Raw genomic sequence first — 12,978 nt, forward strand, 5'->3', positions numbered from 1 at the left:
TCGCTACAACAACAACAACCACATGTGACCTTCTTGGCCATACCGCTCTCCCACCCCCTACATCCATGAGGAGGTTGGGGTCGCCAGATGCTCGGCTGTTAATGAAACAGGATTCGTCGCGGATAGGTGAGGTTGACAATTGGGTTTGGAGAAGCCATATATTGCGCTGGCATCCTGAAAGGTTGCGCTACACAAACCCTTGAATCTGGTCTTTTAGTCGCCTGTTACGCGACAGACATACCTACCGCGGGTATATTCTGACCCCCTAACCTGCTGGGGGAGTTATTTGGCTCTCTGACAGTTCTATGACATGTGTTTGTTATGAATACGACTTTTCCTCTATATTATAGTGAAGTTGGAAAAAAAATTAAGAAGTATTTTCCTTAAAATTTAGGAATAATTATTTCTTTTGGCAATTGCTTCAACTCGCCGTTCAGAGAAAAGATTTTCTATCACTCAACTGACGGTAACATGTTTGCAACGTATCAAAAAATTAGTGTTTGCTAAACCCAAAGATAATCTTGCCATATCCAAACTCCGGATTTTCGGAGTAGGCATCATTCTGAATACAGACAACAAAAAGAAGAAGAGCATTTGCATTTGACAATTTAGCACAAACCATGATAGGCTCATCTCATCAGCTGATTTTTTTTATTTTTGTTGTACTGGCGTAGGGACTGGCATAATGTGAAGTTTAAGCTATGTCTGCCGTGGAATTTTTTTTTAAGTAAATGCATCTAGCTTGGCGCGTAATTTTTCAACAACACACAAGAATTGCAAAGTATTATGATTTCTTTCCATTCTATTCGCCCAACACCAAAATAAACTTTGACAATCTGAACACTGATATGTTCTTGCTATAAATATGAGCCAACCATATAGTTGGACGATGGCACAGCACCAAACACACCTTACCATATGGGATTTCACCATACCATATGTTAATTATCATCTGGGCATTTTAGTTTATTAATTTTTGTATTTTTTACAAGAAATTTAGAGAATCCGCAGCGATGTGTATTGTTAGGTGAAAACAAAATAAAGGATTCGAATATAGTTACGAATTCAAAAACCCAAAGCGAAAGAATGTCCAACAACGATTTGGAATTGAACTATACACTGCTCGTTGACAATCAGCACAGTGCTGGACGTACTTGCCCAGGTGGTAGTGCTTGTAGTGGACTAGGTGGTGGCGGAAGTGGTAATAGTAATACGATGACCTTCACTTGGTTTCGATTTCAGCGCATATACAAACTGATGTTGTTAATACTAGCAATGCTTGTGCTCTGGCCTCTATTTGCCCATCGCAGTTTGCTGAATGTGACTATTTACTTATTGGGATACTGCTTCCTAAAAAATTATATATGTACATGTCCTTAATATTGAAATCCTTTACAGCCTGTAAACGAAGTGCCATCTACTGATGTACATCGCAGCCGACCCCTATTGGATGCTTACGAAGATTTTAGTTCCATGCGTGCCAGTGACTTGAAAATGCGCATTGAGGAAATGTTACGTATTAAAGTATGTGTATTTTTTAAATTATTTGCGTATATGATTAAATTTTTAATTTTCTTAAAGAGCACAGTTTCGGTGGAACTGCGGGAGCTAGAGTCACGCCGGCAGAAACTCCAAATGGATATTGGCAGATACAATCAAAAAATTGAAGATTTGAAGCAAGATTTATTACGTGAACAAACCGAACTGGAACGTTTGAAAATATCTGTAGAACAAGCGCAAGTAGCTCAACGTGAAGCCGTCCAGCGTAACACACCCGATTTAGCTTTACCACGTACTTTATACCCAAACGTTTTGCCACGTAATATGCCAGCTATAACAGCGGCCGCAGCAATGCCATGTGAAATGCACAACTGTTTTGATCACTCACGTTGTAGTCTTACTTCTGGCTTCCCAGTATATTTGTATGATCCGGATGCGTATAATGTTTTACGTAATGGTTATGACATAGACGGATTCCTAAAGACTACTATAAAACAAACACTGGGCTATAATACCCACATCGTACGAGATCCCAAGTTAGCGTGTATATTTCTGGTGTTGGTTGGTGAAGCTATGTTAGAAAATGACCTGTTAAAAAATAATCGGTATGCAGCCGAAGAGGAAGAACACAAGGCCGCGGTGCAAATTTCCACAGCTGATTTACCAATTGATATGGAGAAACTTTATAGTTTACCATATTGGGGTGGTGATGGTCGTAATCATATACTGTTAAATTTGGCACGTAGAGATTTACATTCCAGGCGCACAAATGCTTTTCTCCATCAAAATACCATGCGTGCTATTGTGGTACAGTCAGCATTCGAACGTCAACAATTTCGCACTAATTATGATTTGGTTGTGCCACCCATACTTGGTCCGCCTGGCGGTGATGTTTGGCAAGAATGTGCTTTGATGGTACCAGCACGTCGTACCTACCTATTAACCTTTCAAGGCGAGTTACGTCCTCTGGAAAAAACCGTTAAGCCTCACCCATTAGATGATTTCATATTGGACCATTTGGATGAAATGTCCAAAGGGGCTACTCAAGATCAATTTTTATTGCAATTTCAATGTATTCCGGCTACTGAACAATCGGATGAGGATGCATTTATGGATTGGGCGCTTTGTGGTACTGATTCTTCGCGCAAAACGATACTAAAAGAGTCTACATTTGTACTCATACTTCCGCCATTAGACAAACGTATAACTTCAACACTAATGCTAGCACGGCTCTACGAAGCTCTTAGATCTGGGGCCATACCAGTCATACTCGGGGCAGACGAAGTACGCCTACCTTATGCTGAAACCATAGATTGGCGGCGACTAGCTGTTTTGCTGCCTAAGGCGCGTATTACTGAGCTACATTTCCTTTTGCGGGCAGTGCAAGATGCCGATCTCTTGCAAATGCGACGCCAAGGTCGACTTATTTGGGAGCGCTATCTTAGCTCCGTTCAAGCAACTGTTGACACGGTAATAGCCAGCTTACGTGATCGTCTTGGCATACCGCCACGCCCCGTGCCGCCTGTGGTTGCGCAGAGCGTTTTCAATAATACATTTATACCACTAAAATCTGATCCGCCTGTGGGACTAGATACCGAGCAGGAAGAATCTTTGGGACCAATTGAACCACCTTACCCTAGCCCTGCATACAGACGCAACTACACTATTTTGCGTATGCAATCAGGTGAAGCATGGAATGATTGGGTAAGGGGTTTAACAATAACTAAAACTTAGTTGGATATCTCAATATATTTTTTTATTATTTAGGCTGATCCTTTTTACATGTATCCACAATTACCTTTTGATCCTGTGCTGCCGGCAGAAGCGAAATTTCTTGGTTCACACATGGGTTTTCGACCCATAGGAAAGGGCAGTGGCGGAGCAGGTAAAGAGTTCAGCGAAGCACTTGGTGGTAACTATCCACGCGAACAATTTACCATTGTTATACTAACCTATGAGCGTGAACAAGTACTTATGGATTCACTTGGACGTCTTTATGGATTGCCATATCTACACAAAGTTGTTGTTGTGTGGAATTCCCCCAAGCCACCACTTGATGACTTGCGTTGGCCTGATATTGGTGTACCGGTAGCAGTGGTTCGTGCGCCGCGAAATTCTTTAAATAATCGTTTTTTGCCCTTCGATGTCATCGAAACCGAGGCCGTGCTCTCCGTAGACGATGATGCACATTTACGCCACGATGAAATATTATTTGGTTTTAGAGTTTGGCGTGAACATCGCGACCGTGTTGTTGGATTTCCCGGTCGCTTTCTTGCTTGGGACTTAAACTCGAATCGTAACTGGAATTACAATTCAAATTACAGTTGCGAGTTGAGCATGGTGCTGACTGGCGCCGCATTCATACATAAATATTACATGTATTTATACACATACCATTTGCCGCAAGCAATACGTGACAAAGTCGATGAGTATATGAATTGTGAAGATATTGCTATGAATTTCTTGATATCGCATATAACGCGTAAGCCACCTGTAAAAGTAACATCACGTTGGACATTCCGTTGTCCAGGCTGTCCAGTGTCGCTAAGCGAAGATGATACGCATTTTCAGGAGCGCCATAAATGCATAAACTTCTTTGTGCAGGTAATATATTCGTCAATGATGTTATGATATATGTAAAATCAAATTAAATTATTTCTTTATCTTTTTGTTAAGGTTTTTGGCTACACACCATTATTAAATACACAATATCGCGCTGATTCGATACTTTTTAAAACGCGTATACCGCACGATAAGCAAAAGTGCTTTAAATATATATAAAAAATAATTATTAGATATAAGTTATAATACAATTAGACGCTATTTTATTAGCACTTAATTTTAGTTAACTTTTAACTTTTTTATCAAGAGTTATTTATATGTATTTATGTGCATAGCGTTCTTATGTATATGTGGCCCGGCCTATGAAAAGGTGGCTTATGACTCAAAAAAGAAATTGCGAGAAACAGCTGTTAAAGATGAACAATGCATTTCTTCAGTTTCTTAGTAGTTTTTCTTTTGCATTATGAAAAGTCATGCCCAAAAGGCAACCAAAAAAGGCAAAAGAGCAAAAAATGAGATAAGTTCGTATGTGTATATAAAGAGCGATGCTTTTTTCAATGCAAAGCACAAACCAGTTTCTGACCGAAAAAAATCGTGTGAGTGCTCAGATTTAAAAGCAATGCTGAACGAGTAGGACGTGTGTCGCTTGTGAATAATGTCTGTCGAAGAAGAATTTAGCAAGGCTTTTCAAACATATTTCTGTGAAAGGGAAGAGAATGATGATGATTCCTTCGATGATGTTGGTATCAATTACGAGGACGAAGTACAAGCATTGCTTCAAGCTGAAGTGGATGAAAATATCATCTCCAGAACACTTCTAAGCAAGTTAGGACATTCTAGTTTTCACCACGTGAAAGAGCGTCGCAAAAACTATCGAAACCAGAAAAAAAGTGGAAACATTTTTTTTTTAGTCATAAGCCACCTTTTCATAGGTCACATATATGCACTGACTGTTATAAAACAAATTGTAAATTAAATGCTACATGATTATACATATCTTTTAGTGATTATATACTTCTATATTTAAGATATACTTACATACTTTTTATTTGCAAATACCTGTTCTAAATTATTGTGTCATAATATTATTAGTTTAGTACCTAAGGAAAAGGTAGTACTTTATTTATATATGTACTTCATTTCGACGGGCTATATAAAAACTACCATTTTCAAAATTTTTTGCGTTGAATTCCTTTGTAGAAAATGTTTAAAATGTTAGTTTTCGTATGGCATGCCGATTTTTATTATCATGAATTTGTATATCCTTACCTTAATTCACAAAAGCTCTAACCCACAAATTTAAAATTAGAATGCCGCCGGTATGTTAGTCCTTATTCGTATACACATCCAGTACGTACTTTTGTACTTGAGCCTTTGTGAATTGACGGAACGTAACCTTTTATCTGCTTGAAATTAGCATAGTATTTTACCAAAGCAACTTACTATTAAGCCTGTGACTATTTACAACTAAAGTCGAAATGTAAATTTATAATAAGTCTGACTAATTGCACGAACAAAAATAATCTTTAAAGCACTTAGAAGTAATACAAAAACACTCTTAAAATTTCGATGTACGATTTTCGAAATTCATGCATAAGCCCTTACTCCATTAAATAGAAAACGCTTCAAATATTGTGTGAACGTATTTTATTAAATATTTCATTTGCCACATTTTCATATTTTCTAAATATTTTTTTTTTTTATTTCGCATTCGTTTTAAACGTGTTTGCTTTAATTTTATTAATTTCATTAAATTTATCATTTTCTGTTTGGTTTACAATTGTGACTGATTTTGTGAAGGATTTTTTTAGCTTAAACTTAGGCTATACTGCTTACACATCACGCTTCACAATTCTGTGCATTTTTAAATTTTCATATATAATATAATTTCACTACGATAATCATAGAATCGTACATAATTTGCTTATTTGACAATTTTACTCATATAATATAATGTTTATTATAAAGTCTAATTTAGATTCATTGCCATAAGCGACTAGGTTTGCATATGTATGCGTGTGTGTATATGTTTTGTGTACGTTGAATACAATGGAATATCTTAATTAGTTAATGATCATTATTAATTATATATTTATTAGGTTTGTACACTGTATAAGTTATAAATAAAAATATTTGTTTAATCAAATTTAAGCACAAAGTAAAAAAAATAAACACTTGTAATTGAGAAAACTATAACTGCAATTTTCACACAAATGCAAATAAAGAATGAAACTTGAAATCACTTTTGATTTTCTCAAACAAAGAAGGTGCATTTATTATTGAATTAAAACCAATTTTAAAACTGTTTTTATTGTTTATTGTTTATTTATTTTTTTTTTTTTTGTTTTGTTTAATAAAACATCTAAACATGTTTCTACTATTTGAAATATGCGTATTACGTATGCTTATTTTGCTCTTTTTACTCTTTTTAAATGCATTTTTTGATTGTTGTATGTTTTTTATATGAAAACCACATTTGCAATATTTGTTGACATTGTTACAAAAATATACATATGAATGCATATTCATATTTACATACGTACATTTTTATGTTACATTAGTATTTATAGTGTTGAGGAATCTCAAATAAAAAATATGTTCAAACAAAAGTTAGCCAGCCACTAAAATTGAAGATGTGTTTAACACTACTTCAGAAAATTTAGTTCGAAGGCATGCAAAACGCAAAATATATATATTTTCATGAAAGTCTTTTTATAACTTTACTTTGTAAAGCTTAATAAGAGCTTTGCTAAACTCTATAGCTGCTTATAAATATTTTAAACTACAATTTAGTTATTTTTTTTATAAATACTGGCAAAAATATATCATTATGCTGCCTTTCTTAGAATATTCGTCTACGCATGTATGTAGTAATGATGATTGATAGTTGATTGCATTCGAAAATATTTCGAAATAAGTTTGCATTGGGTGATGTATGAATACATATGGTTGTATGTACGTATGTATACGCATTCAGTAATAATTAACGTGGCTATCGGAAAACCCATCATAGTTAAAATTTTTATGAAGTGCGAACGTAGCATATACTTTGAATATGTTAATTGTTGTTGTAGCAGTGCTTCGCCCCATCCAAAAGGTGCGACCGATCACAAATTGTCATCAATATCCTATAAAGGGAGTCCAAGGAAACTTGCTGTTTCAACAACAAATATGTTAATTCGTAGCAAAACGCAACAAGAATCACGGAAATTTGGCCTATGATGGCTGCTAAATACTACTTGACCGACTTAATTTTCCTGCAAACTTAATTTTAATGCCTGTTCAATCATTTCTTGTTCGCGTTGTAATTCCAACTCATATTGTTGTTGATCCTGTCGACTAAGTCGCAATGCCATTGCCAGTTCTGGATCCATGTAACGGAAACCGCCATCGTCATCATCATTCTCGTTTGCCGGAGATCCAGTGGCACGTACTGCGCCGCACAACGACTCTTGCAATATTCTGTTGTTAAAAAGAAATAAAAGCGAAGGGGATATACAAGCAAATAGCGTTAACTACAACACTCGCTTACACTAAGCAAATATGAAATTTTTAAATGAAAAAAAAATTAAAAGCAGAAAATCAGCAAACTACTTTGCAAAAAGTTGCAGTTTTTTTCGAAATTCGAAAGTATTTTCAGGTCATGATTTATTTGGATTATTGTTTAAAAAGAGTGAAAGTGACTAGAATATTGGAAAGTAGATTTAAAATGTTTTCTCAACTATTTAAATATTTTTTTCATATAAGTAATATCGTTTTTGAACTGATTTGCCGGCGCTGATGTCGAGCGACCACGTTGTGTTCCTGGCGACATTGGCGTTGGCGATGGCGATTGACAATCGCGCGTTTGATCGCTATTTAATGTACTATTGATAGGCACTTGTAAATGATTTGTATTATTCTTGGTGAAGTTAGCATTATTAGTCATACGACGATTGGGAGATGAACGATTACTATATGATCTTGGGGGCACATTTAGTCTTAACATTAGCAATACAAGCAGAAAGAGCATAAGCAAAGGATTTGGAAACAAAAACGGTAAGAAAATAATAAGCAGACCATATTAAAATACATGAGCTTTTATAAAAATATATGAAATCATGCGTCAAATTTACCTCTGCAACTGCTCATCTTCCTCTGGTATACCATCAGAACCTTGTCCACGCAACGCCTCCCATATATCTACTTTGTCTGTATCTTCAACAATATTAGGAACAGCGCTGCCTCCAGCTGTTGTGTCTACAAGACTTTGCTCAATGGCATATTGCAACATATCATCTTCGTCCAAAGGTATTTGTCGACGCGGATCTGCATCTAAAAGTGCTACAAGTTAAAAACTATTGCAAACGAATAAATCAATTCATTATACAAACCTCTATTCACATAGTGGGTAGGTATATCGAAACAGCGATCATCCACAATACAAGTTATGCGATCATCTTCATTTATTGTGGTTACATGTTCAACGGGCGTGGTCATGCCAAAAACATTTCCGAACGTAATACATGCATTTAGGACGTGGAAGAGTGGGATTTCAACTTTCACTGGAAAACCAGAAGGCAGCTGCATAGTAATAAAGTCTTTCAATTTTGACACATGTGGACTAGCCATTGTTGACATTAAATCTAATATAGGAAGAACTTGTTCCTGCAGTCGCATAGGATAATCTTCGGATAACCATAGGTTAGCTTTAAAGCGTTGAATCTATATACAGTAAAAAAGTAGATGTAGTAGATGTAATACACAAAATCATGCTGCTATTAATGTTTTACAAGTTTTACCTTTGTGGTGACTTTTTTTGGTCGGCCAATATCACGCCCATTTAAATCGAAATCGGCAGAAAAATACTCTTCTGGCGTAATAACGTGTTTTGGTGTAGTAGTGCCCGAACTGCCGCTGGCATTCTCCTCAGCCGTACTATTTTCAGGACTTTGCTCCAACAAAGGAGTCCCAGTGGATGGAGAAGGTGTCTAAAAAGAGATAAATTAATATATTTTTAAACGTGTTTTTTATCATGCGCATATATGCATGAGTCTATATATAGTATTGTACCCGATCTTTGGCATTCATAATACCCTCATTAGGGCGGGTCGTGGGAAATTCTTCATCGGCGATACCCAAAAAACTGTGTAGCGGTGTGCGCGCGCATTTACTCTATAAATAAATATTGAAGAGGTATTTTTGATGCATAGCAAAATGAAAATGTATACCTTTATCTGTTCTTCATTTAAATGATCCATGCGTGTGCGCGTTATAAATTCAACATTACTGGCGCCATAAACTTTGCAATTGTATCCGTTTATTATTTCTGACTTTTCGCTACGCCAACCCCATATTCCCGATTTGTTGCGCTCAAAACTAATTTTTTCCATTTCAATATTATTAGTAATGACAGGTGCATTGAGGCGGGAACGTACAGCGCCAATTGGTGGTGGTATTGCTACAATATCACCTATTTCACTATTCATTTGCTCTTCCATAACTTCATGGGTATCGTGATCGATTTCAATCATGGTGGCCGAATCCTCTACAAAACAAAAGAAATCAAAGGTTAAATTTACAATATATTTGCTAATTATATAAAAAAAAAAACATACTTGCGCCTTTGAAAATGTATGAGCGGTTCCCTCGTTGCCAGGTATTGTTATCAAATCCAAGTAGGGTCGTATCGATACGCACATTGGCACCACGTTTATAAACTTTGTATGTGTCGCTGGGACAAAGACGTGACATAAGAGGTACTGTAATATGGAATAAAACAAGAGCTTAAATTATTTTTACTCAAAATATAAGCTGCCATACCCCAGGAAGTAAACTCCCATTTCATTTCAATGTAAAAGTCAGGCGCATCCAATAGGTGTTGCAATAACTTTGGTACATGAGTTACCCGCTGCATGTGACGCTGTAAGTCACGCACCTCAATGATGGCAGTCAGTATTTCTTCATCGCCAGAGCAAACAGCTTCTTGCACAACTGTAAATTATGGAAGATAACATAGGCATGTATGCGCATACATATCAAACGGGTAGATATATATATATATATATATATATGCGTCTTACTTGACCATCCTTCGTGTTCATATGTGGCATTACATTTCGCTGCTAAAAGGCACTTGACACATTGTAAGTGTGATAATTTGACGGCCAACATCAACGGCGTCCGGCCACGTGCATCGATTTTCTCTTTATCCACCTATTTTAAACATTTTTTTAAGATAAAATTTGTGTTTTAAACTAAGTAAGAGATTTTGTTTTTCAGATGTAACCCCATCAATACTGTTGTTGTTGTAGCGATAAGGTTGCTTCCCGAAGGTTTTGGGGAGTGTTATCGATGTGATGGTCCTTTGCCGGATACAGATCCGGTACCACAGCACCATTAAGGTGCTAGCCCGACCATCTCGGGAACGATTTATGTGGCCACATTAAGCCTTCAGGCCATCACCTCCCTCCCCCCTCGCCGCGGATAGGTGAGGTTGACAATTGGGTTTGGAGAAGCTATATATTGCGCTGGCAACCTGAAGGGTTGCGCTACACACCCCTTGAATCTGGTATTTTAGTCGCCTCTTACGACAGGTATACATACCGCGGGTATATTCTGACCCTCTTACCCGCTCAATACTCATACACGCCTTTTATTTTAGGGGGTTGTTAATATAACCACAAACCTTAAATGGATGCCAATGACTTGTTGCCAGAGTACAAGGCAATATGTCATCTTTGATAATGGTGCACATGCAAAATCGACATACTAAAGGAACGCATGTCATTTACCATTGGATGCCGCAGTATTTACAATAATCATAGCTTGGTGCCTTTCATTTTACGAAAGTGAAAAGAAGTACCTGGGGTCACGTTCCTATATGCCGGTAAATTCTATAGATAAATACATGTACATATAAGCATCCGTATGTCACGCATACAAAACTTTGTACATACATATAAAATAAACATTTCATAGAACTTCTCCCAAAAGCTCCCACTAAATGGGGCTTATCAATGTCTACACATAATACACAAATTATTAAATAGAAAAAAAAATTTACTGCCACTTGATTAACGTGTGAGTCATCTGTCCACAATATAGGTATCTACGTCTGTTTCTAATATGAACCCAAAGACAGTTGAAACTTTTATAACTTCGCCGAACCTACAACACCCAATCTTCTCTCATATTTGACATAAAAACAAAACATTAGCAAGATGACATTCATAGCTTGAGCTTAATTGAATTAGCATGTTTTTGTGATACGACACTTTAACTATGAGCACATCTATTCTACCTAATCCGTATGGCGCAAGTCCTTAAGCATGAGCCAGGAAGTCATCGTACATTATGTATCATCATGCCACAGATCGCTATTTCCTTATTTTGAGGCAAATTCATCATTCATCACCAATTACTTCCTTACCGTCTCCGATTGTAATAATTGTTTCAGCTCATCGACACTGTTGCTCCACACCAGCCAATGCAATGGAAATTCATTTTTTATTTCCTCCAATGTTTTCATGGCTTCAAGTGGAATTCGTGCACTTACGGCTCCTGTTTGATCCAATGTTGATTTGTGGTAAATTATTCAACGAGCAGTAAAATTTTACACTAATTTGCTATTTTTCAATGGATGAACTGCATTCTTCAATGCGCTGGCCGTCTGTCAAATGATTCAAGCCATAGACAACAAGAGTGATAATGGGTGCTTTTTGTAATCACAACCGTTGCTAAAAATTTTTCCGTCAGGTGATTGATAAAAATTTAAGGGCTAATTAAACTTCCTTAACCCTTACGCCATAGTCATAACCATACCCACGTCCAAAACCATTTACAATGTGATCGATTAATGGTGTCTTAACCTAAAAAACGTGAAAATTTCATAAAAATGAACAAAGCGCAAAAACTTACAAACATATTCCACAAAAAACAAGTCTCTTGGTCATAACGTATCCAAAACAATGAATAAAATCTACAAAGAGTTATTGGCGCATAGTCATAGTCAAAATAAAATATACTTTAAATTTACTAAAATTGAAAAATGTGTGTTTTGAGTTTGTTTAGAAAAATAAAAAATGCTTAAATACAAAGGTTTAAAAATAATCGAAATTGTATTTTATTTTTGTTACATTTTTTACTAAATTATTGTTTTTTTATCTAAATTTTTTCTTATATTTTTCTTTCTATATTAAGCGCAGCGCTAGCGGTGAAAAATTTATATTTGTGTCTATTTAGTAAAGTAAAAAATGCTGAAAAAAATAATCGCACTTTTTTTTACTTTTTTTTTTGATAAATTTTTTATTTTGATAATACTTAAAATTTATTTTTAATTTTATTTTTTCAATTTTTAATTATCTTTTTTTATTAAATATTAAAAAAAAAATTATCAAATTCTGAGCTAGTGAGCACAAGATTTACTTGTCCCATTTACGCTGCAATGTTCATTGTGAACTCCTACAATTGAATAACCTTTTCGCATGTCCGTATCCTCAGAGAATAGCAAAATCATTCTCAGATGGTTTGCTACTCCTCGTTGCCTTGAATTTTCCTTTTTCTGTTTCTTTTGATAAATGTTTTACTTTGATAATATTTAAAATTAATTTTTAATTTTTTTTTCAATTCTTAATTTTTTTTTCAATTTTTAATTTTTTTTTTTATTAAATATTTAAAAAAAAATTATCAAATTCTGAGCTAGTCCGCGCACGATTTACTTGTCCCATTTGCGCTGTAATGTTCATTGTAAACTCCTACAAGTGAATAAATAAATAGCAAAATCATGCTAAGATGGTTTGCTACTCCTCGTTGCCTTGAATTTTCCTTTTTCTGTTTCTCTTAGTGATTGGTTCTCTTTGAAATAAGTCGATTGAAAACCAATCTCAGGTGTTTACTATTGTGAACGTGTTGACTCAATTCGTTTTGTTGTGTTGG

The 12,978-nt window shown here is 35.7% G+C and overlaps 2 protein-coding genes across 4 annotated transcripts; one reads left to right on the top strand and one right to left on the bottom strand.

The window, feature by feature from the left end:
* Positions 1-947: 947 nt before the first annotated feature.
* On the top strand, positions 948-6,328 carry botv (exostosin like glycosyltransferase 3). Of its 2 annotated transcripts, none has more exons than XM_067770911.1 (5): positions 948-1,320; positions 1,399-1,524; positions 1,582-3,204; positions 3,268-4,104; positions 4,177-6,328. In XM_067770911.1, the coding sequence occupies exons 1-5, from the start codon at positions 1,087-1,089 to the stop codon at positions 4,279-4,281; spliced, it is 2,925 nt and encodes a 974-aa protein (XP_067627012.1). In that variant the 5' UTR covers positions 948-1,086; the 3' UTR covers positions 4,282-6,328. The 2 variants fall into 2 exon arrangements, with proteins under 2 accessions (XP_067627012.1, XP_067627013.1); XM_067770912.1 differs by having other exon boundaries at positions 1,070-1,201.
* Positions 6,195-11,734, bottom strand: LOC137243318 (ankyrin repeat domain-containing protein 13D). 2 transcript variants are annotated; one of them, XM_067770915.1, is made up of 10 exons: positions 11,474-11,733; positions 10,125-10,257; positions 9,865-10,035; positions 9,660-9,803; positions 9,273-9,589; positions 9,115-9,216; positions 8,844-9,032; positions 8,436-8,766; positions 8,178-8,376; positions 6,195-7,524 (listed from the first exon to the last, which is right to left on the bottom strand). In XM_067770915.1, exons 1-10 carry the CDS (start codon positions 11,570-11,572, stop codon positions 7,311-7,313), a joined length of 1,899 nt encoding a protein of 632 aa, XP_067627016.1. In that variant the 5' UTR covers positions 11,573-11,733; the 3' UTR covers positions 6,195-7,310. The 2 variants fall into 2 exon arrangements, with proteins under 2 accessions (XP_067627016.1, XP_067627014.1); XM_067770913.1 differs by lacking the exon at positions 6,195-7,524 and adding an exon at positions 7,534-8,042 and having other exon boundaries at positions 11,474-11,734.
* Between the last annotated feature and the right edge of the window lie 1,244 nt (positions 11,735-12,978).

Source organism: Eurosta solidaginis, chromosome 3, assembly GCF_040869045.1.
Source record: "Eurosta solidaginis isolate ZX-2024a chromosome 3, ASM4086904v1, whole genome shotgun sequence".
Classification (NCBI taxonomy): domain Eukaryota; kingdom Metazoa; phylum Arthropoda; class Insecta; order Diptera; family Tephritidae; genus Eurosta; species Eurosta solidaginis.